Source organism: Penicillium cosmopolitanum (genome assembly GCF_028827165.1).
Source record: "Penicillium cosmopolitanum strain IBT 29677 chromosome Unknown utg000012l:1.0-3308103.0:1.0-3310761.0, whole genome shotgun sequence".
NCBI classification, from domain to species: Eukaryota; Fungi; Ascomycota; class Eurotiomycetes; order Eurotiales; family Aspergillaceae; genus Penicillium; species Penicillium cosmopolitanum.
Genome location: NW_026622682.1, coordinates 1230482 through 1250487, shown reverse-complemented (window position 1 = coordinate 1250487; position 20006 = coordinate 1230482). Strand labels below are relative to the sequence as shown.

Below are 20006 nucleotides of genomic sequence, written 5' to 3'. Positions count from 1 at the left end.
AATGGTGGATATGTTTAGATGTATAGGTTAATAACCATGTGTATGTTTCTCAAATCAAACTTGTGTTGATAAATGGATTGTTTGATGCGCGAATGTAATACTATGTGTCTATTTTGAAGCGAGGTAAAGTTCCTACAGCTAGGGAGGGTGCCTTTTAAGGGTTCAATTATTCTCTCATTGGGTAGGGGTATTGTATTAATGTATCGAGATAAAGATATCAGGTAGTTAGTTACGTTACACCAGCAAAGCCGCGGTCAAATTTGTCCCAGGGTCAGATTAAAAGAAGCCTTCCTACCATTACCAGCCACATGAGCCAGATAAGAATCCAACTCAGGATCCTCTTCAATAGGAAAAAAGTGTTCAATCCCATGCTCATCTCGATCCATGCCTTCGATCTTACTGACAATTGCGTAGGGGTATTTAGCCGAGATGAGCTGCCTGAGCTCCTCCATCGACCTGGTGGCCAGTTTCTCCATCCAATTTTTGGGCGGAGGACCCTGTAAATGACTCTGTGGACTTATTTCGAACGAAATGTGCGTATTGAGCAGATTCGCGTTGATTATGGGGTCCATGTATTCGAATCCTCCCCCAACAGCCTCGTGTTGATGTTGCGAATTCGTGAATGATGTGTCATTTGCAGCTTGCAGTAGAGAAGGGTCGATTTGCATATCGCCAATATCATGGCCTGTTATCGGTGCGCTGGCGAGGGCTTGTGAGGCGAGTGTACTTATCCCATTACTGATGCCGTCGTCAATCATGCTGCCCATGGAATGGGGGGTGACAGCGACATTCGATGAAGCCGGATTCTGATTCTGGTTCTGATTTCGATTACTGCGAGGAGTAGACCTTTTCCGCGCCGGATCTCGCTTGGTCTGATCATCACGCAGTCGTTTCATCACATCTCGACAAAGAACCTCCATAGCCTTGAGTTTCATAATATGACCCGGATCAGCTTGCCCAGGCTCAAGAATCCGTTGAAGTAACGCCGAACTCCGAATCCACTGCGTTTTCAAATCCTGCCAGTGATCATCACCAGCTTCGAGCTTGCTGGTAAAATGATCCGCGCGAAGTGTATCATAAAAAGCGTTTCGAATCTGCCGACTTTCCTCCGGATTAATGCCCAGAGCATTTTTCGCCTCGGCAATCGTCATCCGTCGCTCAAGCGTTCTCATGCGCTTCGTCACATCAGTACAAACAACATCCAGGGCCAACGCCTTCGCATCACGCTGGTTAGGCTCGGCATTAAAAACCTGCTGCAAATGCGGCGACTCCTGAATCAATCTGTCCTTAGCTGCTTGCCATCTTTCCGGGCCTGCAGCTGTCTTTTTAACAAAGCCCGCTTCTTCACAAATCGTTTGGAAATGATCCCGTATTTGGCGATACATGGCATTATCCAGATTGAGGTATTGTTTGCTCTCGTCAATCGTGGTTTCGGATGGAAATCTAGGCGGTCCCGGTGGATCAGCTGGCATTCCTGCCCACCCTCTCGTTCGGCGCCGTCGTTTCCTCGAAGCCCATCGTTCTGCACTTTCTGATTTCAGCTGGTCGAGGCGTTCTTTGCGCTTGGCCACGACATCTGCTGAAACTCTGGGTGACGAAGGGTCTTCCATGATTGGCGTTACTGATTGGGATGGTGGTAGAGTACCATTCCCAAGGTTGTTATTGGCGCCTTCAAAGTCCGTATCTTGCTTGTACACTTCCTGTTGTAAAGCGAGAAGGCCTTCATCCTCCTCCGCCTGTTGCTGGGCATTTCCATTTGCATTTTCATCTTGGGCCGTGGTGTTCGAGTTCGTGTTCGATTGCGCTTGCGCTTGCAGTTGCGATTTCATGCCATTAGGAACACGAAGTAACCAGCGATTCTTCGCGCGCACGCGCATCAACTCTCGTTCTTTAATCTCAAAGCCCTCCTCGTTGAGAATGCGGAGCATATCGCGTTGATTCGTGTTATGTTCCCATAGCTCCTTGACGCGGGCGACGAGCTGGGCATTTTTATGAGCTGGGTTTTGCTTTGAAGGAAACCCCCATCGTTTGAATTGGGTTTGGAAGGCGCGTTTGCTAAGAATTGAATACAAAGGTCAGCTTGCTCCAAAGACACTGTTCCAGGGAGAGTAGTATAAGTGTACCCTGTACCCTGCGGGGATGGGGATACTCACCTTGGTGCGAACTGATAAGCGGTTCGCATGTACTCCATGATCTCTTCCAGTGCCTTTTTGTCTTGGATGTACATGCGGTAGCAGATGTCCCGCTTACCGGCCCAATCATAGACCATGATTGAGGAGACACTCCCCGGGTGGAGGTGTGCCTGGGGAAAAAGTGTAGATCCACGAACTGATGGAGCTCTTATCAGGCGGTTGTTGTCGCTGCTGTGCGCCGTAGCGGATGGGGGGGAGATGGGAGGCCAGAGGTGCCAGAGGTGCAACTCTCACCGCTTACATTCTGCCGTCACATGGCAGAGGTTTTCGTGTGCCTCAGGAATATGGCACAAACTCATCCCTTGACTGCTTTCGACTACTTTCGAGATTAGTTTCTCGGATTACTGAAAAGATGGTAATAGAAAACGCCAATTCGAATTCGTTGCCTTGTGATGAGGCGCGGGGCAGCCCAAAAATCAATACGCCGTTGCCAAACTCCCAATAATATCAAACCCTCCAACGTGCAGCTGCATGTATGCCCAAATGAAAATAGAAGAGTAGACTCCCAAAAGCAAGAAAAAAGAACGGAAGATCGCTTCATGGTACGGAGTAAACTATGGACAAACAATAACTTGGAAAAAAATGTGTGAGATCAATTGACCTTCTTCAGCTTTCGCCGAAACTTGAACACTCGAGTCCGAAGCCAAGTCATGAAAAGCACCCACGTGCTTTTGGATTGCGATTTCCATGAATCGGATGGCTGCCCCTCTGACTTTGAAGTCTTAGGCTGGGGCTCTCGCTCATTTGAATTCGTGTTCCCGGTTTTCTCGGAGACCTCTTCACCCAACTGAAACGCCGGTGACTCAGGCACCGGCCCCGGCCCCGCCGACTGTGTACGCTTCACACGGCGTCGAGTTTGCCTTTCTTCGGCCTTTATCTGCTGTTTCTCGAGGCGTCGGTTTTTGGCAGCCTCCTTTGCCTCGAAGGCTTGTCTGGCAGCCTGAACCGTGGCTTGCCGAGAGACCGGGTCGGTGCTGGTCCTCGTCCGAGACCGGAAAACAAAATCGAGAGACGGACGAGAAGTAGGAGACGCCGTATCCAACGTGCTTCCATTGTCGCGGGAATAACCAAATGATGGTCGGCTCGAAATGTTTGTCTGCGAGATCCCAGAAAGACGAGTCAGGGAGTCGTCTTCGATCTGCAATGAGAGCCGAGGCATTGGCCCCGAGGAAGCACGATGTGTACGATGGGTCTCCATCACCGAAGGTGTCCGAGACTCCGTTTCGAGACTCCGTTCGAGACTCCGCCTCTAAGCCATCATCCTCGCCGTCGCTATCACTGGGCGATGTTTGGTACGATTGACTCAATGGTGGGGTGTATGCTCTCGGGGTTGGGCGCATCGGATAAACGTATTGCGACGCGGCTGGCTTACCTCCACTCGATCCGGTCGCCGAAGAAAGCTGAGATGTCCCGCTCGTGGACCTATGGTGGAGGCCGGAAGGAGTTCTGCGGTAGGTTACGCCAGTTAGAGATTCACTGCGACGGCGATCTCTTTCGAAGTTCATGTAGATGCCCAGTCCCTCTTGCTCAGTCGAGGATCGGGACAGGTCGATCGAAGTGGACGGCGCATCATCGCGTGACATTTTCCGAAGCATTGGTTTGATGTGAACCTTTGGTTTCATGGGTTTGCTCCTCAGCCCCTCGGAGGAGTCATTGAACCCCGAGGATGACATGAGATGGGATGAGTCGGGATGCCATGCGGACTCGGTATCGATCGGCGTCCTTCCCGGGGATTGCTGGAGCGTATGGATCCTCCATGTCTCTTTGATTCGGGCGAATTTGAATAATCGGAGTACTCTGGAAAAAACGAGGACTCGCGTGAGGCATCTACATCTAAGGGTGACGGGGCCTGCCCGGCGTCACCAGTCCATTGATCCTCCATGCCCGATGTTCTCGAAGAAGTGCGCATCTTCAATTTCAAATGCGGTCGCGTTATTGAATCGGTTGACAGGCGACTGCCCTTTCTTGCCGGAAAGGCCGGCTCGCGGGCAGAGGGAATGCCTACACGAGCCATGGCGATCTCCTCCGCGATCTTCACGAGACAAAAGAAGCCTTAAGAATGGGATGCACTGCGCATGATTTTTTGGGAGATGGGAGTGGAATGGAATGGAAAGATGTTCCGATCGTAGGGGGGGCGCAGACAAAGAGCAATTTAGAGGGTGCAAATGCTGGTGGTGGTGCTGGCGGTGCTGGCGCTGGGGGCTGAAGTATCGGACAAGACGGAGCGGGGGCAAAGGCGTAAGCGCGGGGGGGCAAAAAGATCACGAAGCTGAAGGTGGTCTGGGTTACGCTGGCGCATGTCCGAATAAGCACTACTGCCAACGGGTCACACGTTCAGAGTAAATGGGGGTGGGTAGGGGTGTAAGAAAGGAAGGCTAAAGAAGATAGAAAAATCTCTGGGGGAAGAATAGGCCGAGCTCTCCTGAAGTTCGTTGAGGGAGACTCACCGCCGCATGCGGGAAGGAACTTGGGGGAAATCAACCGTTGCATTGGGATTCATTCCATCTCATCTTTATCTACTACTCATACTCATACCCATACTCATACTCCATTTTGATTCCTATAGACCCAATTAATCATCCTTATCTCTGTTCTCTCCTCTCCAGACCCAATTGACCCTGGCAATGTTACAATTCCATCCATTTCAGCCCCCTGATCCTAGGGCTAGATGAAACCACTACATAATGTACTATAGGCATATACATACACATACGCTGAACCCAACATCAACTCAACTCTCCCTTGCGTTGAACACATGGCAATTTCCACATTTCCACATTTCCACATTTCCACTTGCATGATGCTGATGGGAACCCGCCAAGCACAGCCCCCCTTCCCCCCGGCCGCGCTGTCGCCAAGCCAAGCAGCCAAGAGCGCGCATCAACACGCCCAACCCCACCAACCAAGCGGGATGTTGTGCTCCTCATTTTTTAACCTCCTGAGAGCTTGCCCCTCCTTGCATTCTGCATCTCTTTGACCTTATCTTTTTTGAGCCTCCTCATCGCCCCCATCAACCCCACACCATGGGTTTGTCTCTACCGAGCTGGGGCTTTTCCCTTCTCATTCTTCTTGCTTTCTCCGGCCAGGCTTATGCCTTTGGTGCCGGTAATATTGCTTCTTTGTCCAAGATCGAAGGTCAGAATTGGCGTCATGGAGATATTGAAGATACCCTTCTGAGTCTCGTCCTGGCCCGTGTTGCTGGTGGCCGCAAGTTCGGCAAGCTTGATGTCAAGCGTGTTTACTTTGGTAACTGGCTTCGTGACTACAGTCAGGCTGTTGATGTGGGCACTGTCAAGTACGTCAGTGCCGAGGCCATTCGGATTCTTATCTGGGTCTTGGGTTTCATGAGCTTTGGGTATGTTTAAGTTTCCATATCAACGGCCCTCTGGGCAGTCTACCCTCTAGAAACGTTGGCTAACTTGCTTACAGCTATGGCACCCGCGAGTTCGAAGTCACAACCGAGCGACTGGGCTGCTACCAACCCACCGAACACATCGATAACCCCCCAAGGATATGCTGAGGGTGATGATGCCCGACGCTACGATCGTCGCCTTCGTGGTCCAATCGACGAACGCCGCGAACTTTCCATTGACGAACGCACCGGTTTGAAGAACTACATTGCCTCCGAGGACATGGGTATCGATACCTCGGCCGAGCTGATTCGCCGCGTTTTGGGCAAATCTATCCAGCTGGGTCGTCGTTATGCTCGCTCTCGCAATGATGAAGATCTCCACGAGGCTCTCCGCTTGCTGGGTACCGGTCTGCACTGTCTGGAGGACTATGCTGCGCACTCAAACTACACTGAACTGAGTCTGCTCGAGCTCGGTGAAAGGGACGTCTTCCCCCATGTGGGTCGTAACACCAAGGTTCAGATTCGTGGCGCTCGCAACTCGGTGTATCCTATTGTGACCGGTACTTTCGGCGGTGTGGACTTCTTCCACTCCGTGCTCGGTGAGCTGTCTGATAAGACCAAGCAGTCGGAACTCCAAAACTTGGAAGGTGTCATCTCTCAGTCAGAGGGTGATAGCCCTAGCCTCCTGCAGGATTTGCTTAGCAAGATTCCGAGCGGATTGATTGGCGACACCGATGACGAAGCTGGTAAAATGGACGACTTCAAGGCCAAGGCGGATGATCAGCGACAGAACAATCAAAACATCAGCCCTCGTGAACCAGAGGAATGGACTCGCTATCTTGACAATGTTCAGAAGCAAATCTACCCTGTTCTCGAATGGCACGACCAGCTGCTGAAGAGCATCAACGAGGCCATTGAGAAAATCCCAGTTCTCCCAGACCTTATTGAACAAGTTCAGGATCAAATCACCGTCTTCGTCTTCTCCGTGCTGGCACCCTACGTTCTCCCCATCATCAAACAAGTCAAGGCCGAGCTGGAAACTGGCTCTTCGGAAGTCATCCAGAGCAGTCGGGAACAGCAACACATCGTCTTCAATGACGATTCCTCTTCCAACCCCACCCACTCCATGCTCTCTAAGGACCACTTCTCCAACATTCTCAACGAGCCCGCTGGCCGAATTGCCTCCAGCGTGGTGAAATGGTCTGTTCCCCAGCTGATGCAGTGCTGGGACGATGAGAACGCCGACGTCGATCGAACCCTGACGAGAATCATCAATGGAGTCTTCCACCACCCCGCTCTCCGCGAATATGGAGACGACGGCGCCAACGAGATGCGTCAAATCATGTTCTCCACGGTGGAGAAATGGTGGGGCGAGCACAGCGAAAGAGAGCGTGGCTCTCTTCGCGATCAATTGAGCCGAGACGGCGTTCTCCATGGCAGAAACCACAAAGAGGGCGTTGAAGATTGCGGACATGGCTGCGGTAAACCTATTACCTTGCCTGGAAAGAAGCAATCTGGCGGCGGCGGCGGCGGCCACAACCAGGGCCAGGGCCGCCAATCCAAGAACGATTCCGGTCTGGAGAAGGTTGCTTCCGAGGCCGTCGGGGGCGGTGCCCTTGGTGGCCTGATCGGTGGCCTGGTGGGCGGAATAGGCTCCATGGTTCTCGAAGGTGGCTCGGATGAGCGAAAGAGCAGCCCTAAGCCGCGCAGAAACAAGGACGACAGCGATGACGAAAAGAAAGAACGACACCATCGCCCCAAGCCTCGCAAGGACGACTCCGGCGATAGTGACGAGGAGCGTCGCCAGCGTCACAAGCCCCAGCGTCATCAGTCTCCTAGACGTGAGGAGCGTCACGAGCAGCAATCTTACCACGAGGCTCCATCGCGCTATGGAAGTTCTGAGTACCAAAGTGAAACCCAGACTCCTTCTTATGGCCAGCAGTCTAGCCGTCGTGATGATTACTCTTCGCGTCGTCCGGAGACTGGTGGATATCAAAGTGAGGCCCCGTCCTACGGTGGTTCTAGCGGTGCTTCGTATGGCGGCGGTGCTTCTTACGGTGGCTCTGGCGGTGCCTCCTATGGCGGTGGTGAAGCATCCTACAGCGGTGGTGGAGCTTCTTATGGTGGCTCTGGCGGTGGTTCCTACGGCGCTTCTGGACGTGACTCCTACAACGAGCAACCAGTCCGTCGCAACGACTACCAACCCACCCCTCAAAACTACCACCGCGAGGAATACCACGAGTCTCCATCTGGCAACAGCAGCTACTACCAAGAGGAAAGCCGTCAGACTTACGGAGGTACTCGTACCGAATACCAGCGTACCGAGGCTCACCATGAGTACTCATCCTCTCGGCCGACCTATGAGTCTGTGCAGCAGAGTTCCTACAGCCGTGGAGGATATGAGCAGTAAGTGTCATATGTATTGACATTATAGAAAAATCCGATGCTAATATAATTTAATACAGGGATTCATCGTCCGGCTATGGTCAGCGCGGCAACGATGAATACGGAAGACCCGCTTATCAGTCCCAGCAAGAGAGCTACGGCGGAGGCCGTGGAGGTGTCGAGGTCGTCGAGGTCGTCGAGCGTCGGCCTCGAGGATCCGGTGGCTCTCGCTCTCGCTCTCGTAGCCGTAGCGACTCTCGCAAGCGTCACCACCGTCACCACCATCACCGCCGTGGCTCTGGCTCGGGATCGGATTAAGTGGGAAGGTTTTCAATTCGGGTTTATGTGCTTTTTCTTTGGTGTAAATTACCATTTCTTGATCTCGCCAGGTGCAGGCTGTTCAATTCGAACGACCTTGTCGCAGTTGAGCAGACGGAGAGGATCATAGGCCAATTTTAACTAAAGATTGTGTTAGTCGTCATTTGTGAATAGGTAGAGATAGGTAGATTTTTGAGATTTTTTCAAACTTACCCGGCGCATGGCATCCACCGTAGTCTCACCCAGCTCATGGGCAAGATAATCCCGCTTAACGAGACCGACGCCGTGTTCACCTGTCACGGTTCCCTCCATCTCCACGGCACGTTTCACCATGCGGTGAACGACGCCCTCGGCAACCTTCTTCTCGCCATCATTGAATAAGATGATAGCTGCAAACGTCAGAATCAGAATCACACCATCAAAGGGATTGCAACGCATTGCAACGCAAGCCTGCTGCCATCCTGGAAAACTTACCGTGAAAGTTCCCATCACCAACATGGCCACAAATACCAGCCAAAAGACCACTCTCAGTCATATCGGCCTTGGTCGCCTCAATGATATCCGGCAACTTACTCATCGGCACCGCGACATCCGTCGTCCAAACATGATCATCAGCACCACGTCGCATAGCCATAACACTCCACAGAGCCTGCTTCCTGGCACTCCAAAGTTCAGTCATTTCCTCCTCACCCTTGGCAAATTCGAACGATTTTCCAGAAGCCTTATTCGCAAGTTTCTGCACCATGCCAATCTGCTCCTTCACCGCGGCGGGTGTACCAGTAAACTTGAAAAAGATAGTCGGCGACTCCTTCCACTGCCGACTAGTACTCTGACTAGCATTGATACACTTCATCTGAACATCGTCCAGAATTTCCACGCCAGCAACTGGAATCCCCGCCTCAACAACACTAGTAACGCACTCAGCCGCGTTGGCGATACTTCCAAACGACGCAACAGCGACATTCGTGCTCTGCGGCTTAACAGTCAATTTCAGCGTAGCCTCGGTAACAAGACCAAGCGTTCCCTCAGAACCAATAAAAAGCCTCGTCAAATCATATCCAGCACTCGACTTGCGCGGACGCTGTCTCGTCTTAATAACAGTTCCGTCAGCAAGGACAACCGTCAAACTAAGAACCCACTCGCGCATCGTCCCATACCGATACGCATTCGTCCCACTACACCCGGTACCAACCATGCCACCAATCATAGCGCCCGGACCCGGATCAGGCGGAAAGAAGAGCCCATCCTTAGCAAGTTCCTCATTCAAATCCTCCCACCCAAGCGCCGGTTGAACAACAACGTCCAAATCGCGCTTATGTAGGGAAATAATTTGATCCATGCGTCGGAAATCAATACAGACGCCGCCCCTAGTAGACGCGAAATGGCCCTCGAGACTGGTGCCGCCCGAGTAAGGCGTGACCGGGATAAGACGGGCGTGACAGATCTTCATGCAGCGGGATACTTCCTCGGTGGTGGAGGGGTAGAGGATTAGGAAGGGCTTTTCATTTTCTTTGGCGGAGTAGGAGGACCAGTCTGAGCCGGAGTGGGATTCTAAATCGCCTGCGTTTGTAGAAACGTTTTCTTTGCCGAGGATTTCGACAAAGTCTACCCATGCTGCCTGGAGATTTGAGGGGGTGACGTTGTGTCTGGGGGATTCGAGGTCTTGGAGTGTTGTTGTTGAGGATGATGGGAGGGAGGCGGGTTTTAGAGAACCTAGGTAGTATGCGCCTGTTGAGAAGAAGACCAGTGCTGGAAAGGGAAGTGGAGTGTTAGTTAATTGATTCGATTCAATTCAATTCAGTTTCGACTCAATTCAATTCCAATCGCAGTTCGCGGAGGGTTTTTTTGAACTTCAAAAAGTCGACGGAGGGTTTTCGACTTACCGAACATCAAGGCGGCATAGCGACTGCCGGGAGATTGGGTCTGCTGATATTGCGCGAAACGCTCTTGTTCGGCTCTCTCGCGCTTGAGACGTTGCTGGGTGCTCTCGTAGAGCTGGCTTTTGAAGGAGGGCTGTTGCGACTGCTTGTCCTTGTCGTTGGCTAAGCAGCGGGATGATGCGCCGAACAGTCTCTGTTGCGGGAATGTAAGAGGGCGGGCGCGAAGGTTGCGGAGGACGCCTCGAAGGGCGGGGGTATTTGTGCGAGCCATCATTGGGAGTATGGCTGCAACGGAGCTTGTGGAGGAGAGGAGGAGAGAGGTGAGGTGAGGAGAAGAAGTGAGGAAGAGGAGAAGCTCCGGGTCTTGGCGGAGCGGAGCACGGACTATTATCATGGAATGGCCTGGCGTGCTTCGGGGAAGCGATGGCACATTGTAACTAACCTACAGTAGTAGGTTTATAGTTGATCAGTTAGTCATTAGATATTCGATATAATTAGATATAGATAGATTAGTTTACTAGATATAAGTCTAGGATTGGGTTACTAAATGGATCTTTCTGGGTCTATTGATATAGGCTAATTGTACTGTCATAATATGTCTTAACACCAGTATACTCGTAGTGAAGTACTGTACTACTCCATAGTGGTAACTACAGTCAGTTCTCTGCAGTTACTAACTAGCAGGTATGATCTCATTCTCTACCGGTCAGACTATTTGGCAGTTCCGAGTCCGTACCAGATGTCAGTCTCTTTTTCTCTCTCTGCAGCTCCACACTCGGCCGATATTACCGACAATACAATACTTGTACCCCCAGGCAAAAGGCAAAAATCGGGTAAAGAGCCCCCCTGCGGTTAAAATCCCAATTGGATCCACCGGGGGAAGGTCGCCCGACTGTGAGTTACTAACACTACGTAGTAGTAGTACTAATACTGCGGGGAGCTACAGCTCGGTTCAATTCATTTCACACATTTTGCCGGTTTATATACCACCTGACTCCTCGCTTTTTTCCTTTGGTTTTTCTTCTCTTAATTCCATATTCTATATCCTCCTCTTCCTAAGATTCTCCTCCCCTCCATATTCACCATGACTTCAGCTGCCACTGCCAAGGTATGAATAGTACTGCTATGCAAAGCGCGGGGCTATCTCAGATTTGCCCCGCTGTCCCATCTCTCCTCCTTTCCCGGAAAAATATACAACACCATACTCGTACAGATCACCCGGACTAACAGCTCAATTGAACCAACAGAACCTCTCCTTCGTCCTAGAGGGCATTCACCAAGTCAAGTTCGAAGACCGCCCCATTCCCGAGCTCAAGAAACCCCACGATGTCATCATCAACGTCCGCTACACCGGTATTTGCGGCAGCGATGTACGTATACCCATAACACCAGTATTCCCGGCCCATATCGCCGGTGGTTCTTCATTCCTTGGAAAGTCCCTTTCCAAAGCCAAAGCCAAAGCTAACCCCCTCTATAGGTCCACTACTGGGAACACGGCTCAATTGGCTCCTTCATCGTCAAAGAACCAATGGTCCTAGGCCACGAATCGGCAGGAATAATCACAAAAGTCGGCTCATCCGTAACAAGCCTGAAGGTCGGCGACCGAGTCGCAATGGAACCCGGAATCGCCTGCCGACGCTGCGAACCCTGCAAATCCGGCAAATACAATCTCTGCGAAAACATGGCTTTCGCAGCAACGCCCCCTACGACGGCACCTTAGCCAAGTACTACACCCTCCCTGAAGATTTCTGCTACAAACTTCCCGAGGCGCTGTCGCTGCAAGAAGGCGCTCTTATGGAACCGCTTAGTGTTGCTGTTCATATTGTTCGTCAGGCTTCCGTTAGCCCGGGTCAGAGCGTTGTTGTATTTGGCGCTGGTCCGGTTGGATTACTTTGTTGTGCTGTTGCGACTGCGTTTGGGGCTTCAACTGTTATCGCTGTTGATATTCAGCAGAGTCGGCTTGATTTTGCTAAGAATTACGCTACCACATCTACCTTCATGCCGGGTAAAGTTTCCGCTATCGAGAATGCGGAGCGTATGAAGAAAGAGAATAACCTCGGTGCTGGCGCGGACGTTGCTATCGATGCCTCTGGTGCCGAACCTTCCGTTCACACCGGTATTCACGTCCTTCGTAATGGAGGCACGTATGTTCAGGGTGGAATGGGGCGCAGCGAGATCCAGTTCCCGATTATGGCGGCCTGTTCTAAGGAACTTACTCTCAAGGGAAGTTTCCGCTACGGCAGTGGTGATTATAAGCTTGCTGTTGGACTTGTTGCGAGTGGGAAGGTTGATGTTAAGAAGTTGATTACTGGGACTGTGAAGTTCGAGGAGGCTGAGCAGGCTTTTAAGGAGGTTAAGGCTGGTAAGGGGATTAAGACTTTGATTGCTGGTATTGCGGAGTAAATATGGGAAGGGCTGTTGAGTTTGTTGCTTTGCTGCGAGCGGGTCCTTTTGATAATGTCGTCTATGATGATGGGTTTATATGGTGTTTTGCGTGAATCCAAAAATGGGGATGGGATGGTGTCTAGAATTTGATTGATGAACTAGTTGTGTTTGGGAATCGGTTGGAAGCGAGAGAAGAGAACAAAAACATTGAAATGATATGAATAATAATAAGGAAAAAGAGTCGAGTCAGAACTCAAACCCAACCAATCCTCGAGTAAAGTAACTAAACTAAAACAATTCCACCCTCTTAGAGACTAGGGTAATATGACGACGTATCTGCAGAACAATAATGAACGAAAGTGCAAAATAGGGGGGTATCGTGCAGGAATATTCAACGAAAGACAAGTCCGAAGGAAAGGAAGAGACCAAAAAAGGAAAAGAAAAGAAAACAACAACGCAAAGCAATGCAGTGCAGCACAGTTTCAACCAAAGAAACATATGGGGTGGATCGCATCACAACGCATCGCATCGCATCTAGCAACAGCCCTGATTTCTCCGCGACGATGAACCACCCAGACGAAAGACATCCTCCCATTCTCTCATCCCACCCATCCAGCCCTGCCCCTGCGTAGGCCCCTTCCCTCGCCGCCGCGACGTCCGATGAAGAGGCAAAGCATTATCATCCAGAGTAGCCCTGCTCCGAATACTCGACGCATCACTCGTCCCATGACCAAACAACCCACCATCACCATATTGAATACCACTCTGGGGATCATCAGGATCAATCTCCCCCAATTCAATCTTAGTCAAGATAATGCGCGCCAGCCGCTGAAATATCTCCTCAACACCCTCCCCCGTTAAAGCAGAGACCTCCACCGCCACGGGAATATTAGACTGAGCCGCCCACCGCGACGTATCCTCACTGCTAACGTCTCTCCCCTCAGCAAAAGTAGCAGTCAATCTTGTCCCAGCGTTGATCTGACTCGTTGAGCGAATCGAGCTCGACCCTCCGCCGAAGCCTATATCGAAGGGCATAGAGGACTGCTTGCTTGAGGTCGTACTGGACGGAGTTGGCGGCGGGCGCATTTCGTCCGGGAAGTCTGAGTTGTTTGCGTTTGTGTCGGCGAGGTCGGCCTTGTTACCGGCTAATAGGACGGTAAGGTTCGGTGAGGCGAGGGCGCGAGCATCCATGAGGAAAGTCGGTAAGGCGGCGAAGGAGGCGTAGGAGGATACATCGTAGATGAGAATAGCGCCCGCAGCACCGCGGTAATAGGATCGGGAGACTGATCGGAATCGTTCGGTGCCGGCGGTATCCCAGAGTTGGAGCTTGATTCGTCTTCGTCTGGAGCCGGTGCCTAGCTTGACTATTCTAGAAGCGAATTCGACTCCGATGGTTTGTGAGGAGAGGATGCGCCCTGGAACGTGGAGGCAATATGTTAGCGATGGGGATGGGATAGAATGGAATGGCGGGGGCCCGGGGTGCTTACATTCATTCTTGACGAATCGGTGTAGTACACAGGATCTGTGAATCGGAAGTTAGCAAATGTGCATGGCAGAGAATGGATCCATTTGTGTAACGTACTTGCCGGCACCACTGGGACCGAGTAGAATGACTTTGGCGAGGTAATCGTACATGCTCCCCAGTTCCTGGAGGATGATCAGCGCGGAGCGGGGGCATTAGGGGGGCCGGGGGAAGCGGATAGGAGGGCACAAGGCGCAAGAGTGTACATACCTGATCCTGGTCAGGAACGGAGGAGACCGAGGAGGATGTAGACAGACCTCGAGGACGCATTGCTGCGGTGGATGAAGAGGAAGTCAAAGTCGAGGAGAGACAAAAGATCCCGAGGCAGTGCACGTCCTTATCTTCGTACCCTCTCAGTATTGCAGTATTGGGACTGCCTCAGACTACTACTACTAGTTTCTAATAGTACAACTGTTTAGTATTTAGTATTTACTATAGCTAGTAGTATAAGTTAGAGCATTACTCGAATAATTATCCAAGGCATAAAATATAGGATAGAATAATAAAATAATAAAATAATATAATAATATAACGTAATCCACGGCCGAGCTGCGCACACGGTCGGCCTGCGCACCCACCCCTATGATATAGTTTTAAAACAGAATATCGCAACCGAAACACATTAATTAATACTAATCTAGCGTTTTTTACATTGATTAATCTTGTGGCCTTTTCCTCCACATCCACTACAGGTAGGCAGAGCCCTCCTGCGTGGCTGATCCTGCTGAGTAGGCAAATTACCCTGTTCATGCGATACCACCTCATTAGCTTCTACCGGCTGAATTGGCTGCTGAGCTAGCTGTAGGCCCTCTTCGATCGATAGGCCCCCCTCATGAGTAATCTGCCTAGTCGATCGAGTGCGCTTTTGACGTTTCTTTTCATTCGCTGCGCGTAGATTGGAGTTCTCCTTTGCTAGTAGCGCAGTGTTGTGTAGCGCTATACAGTGGCCCTTGATAATCTGATCAAGCATGATTTTTGATGGTGTAGGCGGGCTGTGTGATCGCTGGTTTAATAGCTCTTTAAGCATAGAAGCTTGCTTTTCTAGCTGAATCGCTGTTCTAGGTGTTTTTGGTGTGAATTGGCTAGATCTGCTGTTTGGTCTGCTGCTTGGTGGTGTAGGTGTTCGGATAGAGATATTAAGCTTAGAAAGTACCCTTTCTGCATTAACTGGTACTATACCAGAAGCTGCAAAGCTGCTTTGTACGATATTTAGCTGGAAAGCTTCTAGTCGTGCGCGAGGATAATCTGCTAGAAAATCAAGCTTGTCGATATGATTATAGCCAGTTCGGGCTAAATCGCTCACAAATCGACCGTACGCACGCTTTAAAACAGCAAAACACCCAACATCAAGCGGTTGTAGAAGATGCGATGAATGTGAAGGCATACAGAGTGGTATAATATCGTTTTCAGAGCAGATTTGATCGAATTGAGGTGTAAGGTGGCTACCATGTCCGTCGAGGATCAAGAGACGAAATCGCCCTCGTACGCGCGAATTAGTGTATGGAATAAAGATCTTTTGTAGCCAACGTAGGCCGATCTCATCAGTAGTCCAGCCGTTATTCGAAACCTCAATTCGCCAATCCCTAGGGAGATTTGATTCAAACCAACCAGCAATATAAACCTGGCCTTTAAAGATAATACACGGCGGTAGCGAATAGCCATCAGCGCATATCGTTTCAATCGCAGTAACCCATTCACGATTTCCTGGCTGTAGGATTGATCGCCGACCGTAGTATTCTGCTCGCGTTACTACCTTCTGTGCTGATATAAGGCCCATTGCGAAGCCAGTTTCATCAAAGTTATAGATATCCTCCGGTTGGATACCGTTCTCCTCAATCGTACGTTGTACCATCAAAAACCACTCTCGTATAGCCTTTGGATCCTCGTTAAGAGCACGCTGATAGTCATATCGTCGCGAGAAGCGTGTTCGAAGCTCATCGCGTCGTTTAACAAAGGTTGACGCCCAATTAACACCAACAGTCAATGGGGGGGTTGTTCCACGCGCTGCAAGAAGAATATCGGCCATCTCTCGTACAGTAGAGGGCCTAGGGGCTGCTCCACGCGAATCCATAGAGAGTATCCATTCAGTAAGCGAATCCTCTTCAAGTTGGGTCAATTTATAGCCGTTTGGGCGTATATCGACGCGTGATGATATACCCTTTGCGCGACTGCGGAGTGTTGATTCGGGTATATCATATAGCCTTGCTGCTGCGCGAAGAGATATGATACGTTCATTTTTGATATCGGATAGGGCTAATAAGATCCTGCCCTCTTGATTGGCCGATTTCTGCGAAGATTCAGTGCGAATTGGTGGCATGGTGGGTAATTGAACTAGGCAGAGTGGCTGGAAGACGCGATTTTCGATGGGGTGCGCAGGCCGACCGTGTGCGCAGCTCGGCCGTGGATTACGTTAATCAATGGTCACTCTGTTAGTAATAAATAAGCTATGAGGCTGTGAGTGCCAACTGCGCCTTGCTGGGCACTTTTCTCAAAGGATTAGTGGATGTGGATAAGCAGAAGTACCCTAGGGTACTCCTATCATACTCGTATATACTGTACATCCTATGGACCCATTCACTCTACTCGTATATACTAGTACGCCACTCTCCACTCCGCTCCGTGATTCTTTCTCCGAGGACCCTCGCACATATGTACTGGTACTGTTTGGGGGCCGTCATAGCCACCTAGGGCACTACCTAAGGCACCCTCACATGAAGTCATTCTGACGCCCAAACTCTGGAAAGGGTAGTATTCTGGAAGTCTGACTCGTATGAACCCACTCAAGCTCCTTCAAGTGGCGGCGGGAGAGTGTAATAGGTTCCGCTCGTTTTCGTTCAGGGTAAAGTTCCAGTAAGTTCAGGGTCCCTGGTCCACCGGGGCTGTGCCGAACCCTTTCTCGTCATCCTTTCGCTTTCTTTTTTAAAGAACTTGCTTTTTCCTCTCTGCACCTAACTAGTCCCTGTATCTATCTACACTCACTTTCGACTACTGTCGCATCCATTCAACTTCAACTTCAACTTCAACTTCAACTTCTTACGAGTTCTACTCCGTACACACCTACTGTTTACATCATGAAGTTAGCCTGGGCAACCTCGCTCCTCCTACTCGGCTCCACCGGTGTCACTTCCTTGTCGATTCCCCGCTTCGACATCAGTCTACGTGATACTATTCTCCCAGCCGACCATGAATACATCGATCTAGAAAAGCGACGCGGCGGCGGAGGAGGAGGAGGTGGTAGTCGCGGTGGCTCCAGTTCCAGTTCCAGCTCTAGTTCCAGCTCTGGTGGCAGCAGTGGTGGTCGATCAGGTAGCAGCTCCGGTGGTTCCAGTGGTTCCAGTGGCAGCGGTGGCAGCAGGGGAAGCACTGGCAGTACCAGTTCTGGCAGCAATCGAGGCGGCTCTTCCAGCGGTGGCTCGGGCGTCTCTCCGTCCTATGGCGGTGGAAGGTACGGTTCATCCGATTCTTATTCTTATGGCTCGTCTTATGGCTCGTCTTATGGCTCGTCCGATCCCCATTCCCATTCCCATTCCCATTTCCATTCACACAACAGCGTCGGTCATTCTAGTGGTGGCCATTCCTCCGGTTCAACTTCCTCTCAAGGCGGCTCTCGTGGTGGTTCTCGTGGCTCTGGCTCTCCTCCCTCACACGCAGGGTACTCTCCCTCATCCTGACCGTGGTCTTTACATAGTCCCGGATCCGGACTCCCTGCCCCCCTCATCCATCTACACCATACCCATATGAAGAACGCCACCAGAAGCTAACATACCCCCGCAGATACTATGCCGGCGGCGCACGCACTCCCTACTCAGCCGGTCGAGCCTCACCTCTAGGAATAACCCCATTCCTCCTACCCGTAGCAGCACTAGCCTTCTTCCCAGGAGTCTGGCTATACGGTGCCTACGCGTATCCCTACTCACACCCATACCACTACGTCAACCACACCAGCAACCACAACGACACCATCCCCGTGGTCTGCCTGTGCCAGGAAAAACAGGAGTGCGGATGCGACGATAACAACAACAGCACCTACTATGAGTCCCTCTTCAACGGCACCGAGCCGAAGAACACTACCAACGCGCGCGTTGTGACTGTCAACGGTACCGAGAAGATTTATATTAACGGTACTCTTGCCAACGGAACTACTGCGGATGATGGGACTTCGAGTTCGTCGGGGGCTTCGCCCGTGGTTATGACCCTTATGCACGCGAGTGGATACTGGTTGACTTTTGCCGTTGTGGCTGCTACTGTTTCGATGATCTAAACGACTCGATTCGATTCGACTCGTCTTGACTCGACTCGACACCTCGGCTTCGGCCTCGAGAGCGCATGAGCGCGCTTTTCATTGCTGTTTCTTTTCTGAAGAGTAAAAATATTTGCTTCTCTTTCTTCACTAGGCTTGTTCATTGCTCTTGGCTGCTTTGCTAGGGCATGCCAAGATTGCTGGCGGCAACGATATGACTTGACTTGACTTGACATGACTGGGTTGGATGTCTGTATTTTTTAGATACCCCGATGCTTGACGATGCTGAACAATGCCTCGACTCTATATACATAGCTTGAGCATTGCTTAATACATTCTATTATTCTAATTCCTGCAATAATTACTCCGTAATCATTAATCTACTCTGTAATTAAACTCCACTATAACCAACTTCACATTCCGCCCGTCGCGCGGTTACGTATCAAACTAAACCCAAACAGGTAAGATGTTCCACCCCTAATCTTTGGGCCTTCATTTCCCACGTCCCATCATTTCCCGCGTTAGACCTCTTCTCTTCTCTCACACAACTCTCCTGACTTTTCGAAGCAGTGCCATTCGTTTCACCCAGACACGGGCTGTCGCATTCTTTTCCAGCTCCATTCACTCTTTACATTTAATCTCTACGAAACCAATCCTCCAATCTATACCCAACATCTCTCCAATCTAAACCCCACAACAAACACAACCAACACAATGCACTTCGCAAAGTCCCTCCTCCTGCTGGCCACAGCCCTGGCCCCCATCGCCATCGCCGCAGAGGCCGCACCCGCAGCCGCAACTCCTTCCTGCGTCACCCAAACCCTCACCCTAGTTCACTCGGGCTACGTGACTCCCACCCCAACTCCCACTTCAACCGTGACCCCCAGCTCGACCAGCACTCCCACGCCTACTAGCACCCCTCTCTCCTCGAGCGCTAGTGTCAGCTTCAGTCGCGCTCCTAGCTCCTCGACTCCCCTGGTCAAGTCTACTGCTGTTCCCGTTAAGCCTAACACCGAGACTGGTGCTGCGCCTGCTTCGACTTCTGCTCCTGCTAGCGGTGCTGCCTCGCTGCAGGTTTCGGGCGCTATGGCTGGTGTGTTGGCTGTTGCTGGTTTGCTGATGGTTTAAATACTATGAGCTTCGCTTGGTGTTGGCTCGGTGTTGAGTCGCATTGAGTCGCATTGGGATTCCAATTAATCCTGGATGGAATGGAAGTACGTGACGCGCAAATGGATCGCGATCGTGATCGCGGATCTTGAAGATCCCAGACTGGATGGAATGGACAACTGGGGTGCTGTTCAATTCAGAACGGCAATAATCATCCTTGATTGTCTTGTCCACACCCACCACACATATCAAATTCTCCCATGTTTTTGTTGAACCGAACTTCATTTCTCCCTGGCCGGGCCGACTTTTTATTTTCTGATTTGATCACCTTTACTTTCTTCACGGTCCCGGCTCTTCTATTTTCTTTCCTCCATACATATTCTTTTTCACATACGCTTTTTTTTTCCGAAGCTCGATGACCACGTGAATATTCTAATATTCTCTTTGATGTGTTCTCCGACCCACCCCTTTTTGATGCCAATACCCTTCTACTATCTACCTTATCTTCTCAACAATCCACATTTTTCTGTTCCGTTCAGGAACTTGGTATTGCTTAATTTATCCTTAATTTTTTATATTGAATTGGTTCTGTTTGATATCTGATTCACTCGTACTCTGGGCAGAG

The 20006-nt window shown here is 50.8% G+C and overlaps 8 protein-coding genes across 8 annotated transcripts; 4 read left to right on the top strand and 4 right to left on the bottom strand.

Annotated features, from left to right (window-relative positions):
• Positions 1-254: 254 nt before the first annotated feature.
• Positions 255-2269, bottom strand: N7509_013241 (Clr5 domain-containing protein; the record flags this gene model as incomplete). The annotated part of the gene is made up of 2 exons (XM_056637878.1): positions 255-2055; positions 2154-2269. The coding sequence occupies 2 exons, from the start codon at positions 2267-2269 to the stop codon at positions 255-257; spliced, it is 1917 nt and encodes a 638-aa protein (XP_056481385.1).
• A 515-nt stretch (positions 2270-2784) lies between these two features.
• N7509_013240 (uncharacterized protein) lies at positions 2785-4101 on the bottom strand (the record flags this gene model as incomplete). Its single annotated transcript, XM_056637877.1, is given in 3 exon segments — positions 2785-3143; positions 3157-3989; positions 4001-4101. The coding sequence occupies 3 exon segments, from the start codon at positions 4099-4101 to the stop codon at positions 2785-2787; spliced, it is 1293 nt and encodes a 430-aa protein (XP_056481384.1).
• A 1114-nt stretch (positions 4102-5215) lies between these two features.
• On the top strand, positions 5216-8247 carry N7509_013239 (Het-C domain-containing protein; the record flags this gene model as incomplete). Its single annotated transcript, XM_056637876.1, has 3 exons — positions 5216-5547; positions 5638-7950; positions 8010-8247. 3 exons carry the CDS (start codon positions 5216-5218, stop codon positions 8245-8247), a joined length of 2883 nt encoding a protein of 960 aa, XP_056481383.1.
• Positions 8248-8295: 48 nt separating this feature from the next.
• N7509_013238 (FAD-binding oxidoreductase) lies at positions 8296-10398 on the bottom strand (the record flags this gene model as incomplete). The annotated part of the gene is made up of 4 exons (XM_056637875.1): positions 8296-8388; positions 8461-8636; positions 8722-9996; positions 10131-10398. 4 exons carry the CDS (start codon positions 10396-10398, stop codon positions 8296-8298), a joined length of 1812 nt encoding a protein of 603 aa, XP_056481382.1.
• An 813-nt stretch (positions 10399-11211) lies between these two features.
• N7509_013237 (NAD(P)-dependent alcohol dehydrogenase) lies at positions 11212-12530 on the top strand (the record flags this gene model as incomplete). The annotated part of the gene is made up of 3 exons (XM_056637874.1): positions 11212-11235; positions 11375-11497; positions 11715-12530. The coding sequence occupies 3 exons, from the start codon at positions 11212-11214 to the stop codon at positions 12528-12530; spliced, it is 963 nt and encodes a 320-aa protein (XP_056481381.1).
• A 516-nt stretch (positions 12531-13046) lies between these two features.
• Positions 13047-14304, bottom strand: N7509_013236 (putative Ras family GTPase (Rab4b); the record flags this gene model as incomplete). The annotated part of the gene is made up of 4 exons (XM_056637873.1): positions 13047-13927; positions 14000-14034; positions 14095-14159; positions 14245-14304. 4 exons carry the CDS (start codon positions 14302-14304, stop codon positions 13047-13049), a joined length of 1041 nt encoding a protein of 346 aa, XP_056481380.1.
• Positions 14305-17105: 2801 nt separating this feature from the next.
• On the top strand, positions 17106-18295 carry N7509_013235 (uncharacterized protein; the record flags this gene model as incomplete). Its single annotated transcript, XM_056637872.1, has 3 exons — positions 17106-17479; positions 17585-17686; positions 17809-18295. The coding sequence occupies 3 exons, from the start codon at positions 17106-17108 to the stop codon at positions 18293-18295; spliced, it is 963 nt and encodes a 320-aa protein (XP_056481379.1).
• A 693-nt stretch (positions 18296-18988) lies between these two features.
• Positions 18989-19402, top strand: N7509_013234 (uncharacterized protein; the record flags this gene model as incomplete). The annotated part of the gene is made up of 1 exon (XM_056637871.1): positions 18989-19402. One exon carries the CDS (start codon positions 18989-18991, stop codon positions 19400-19402), a length of 414 nt encoding a protein of 137 aa, XP_056481378.1.
• Positions 19403-20006: the final 604 nt, after the last annotated feature.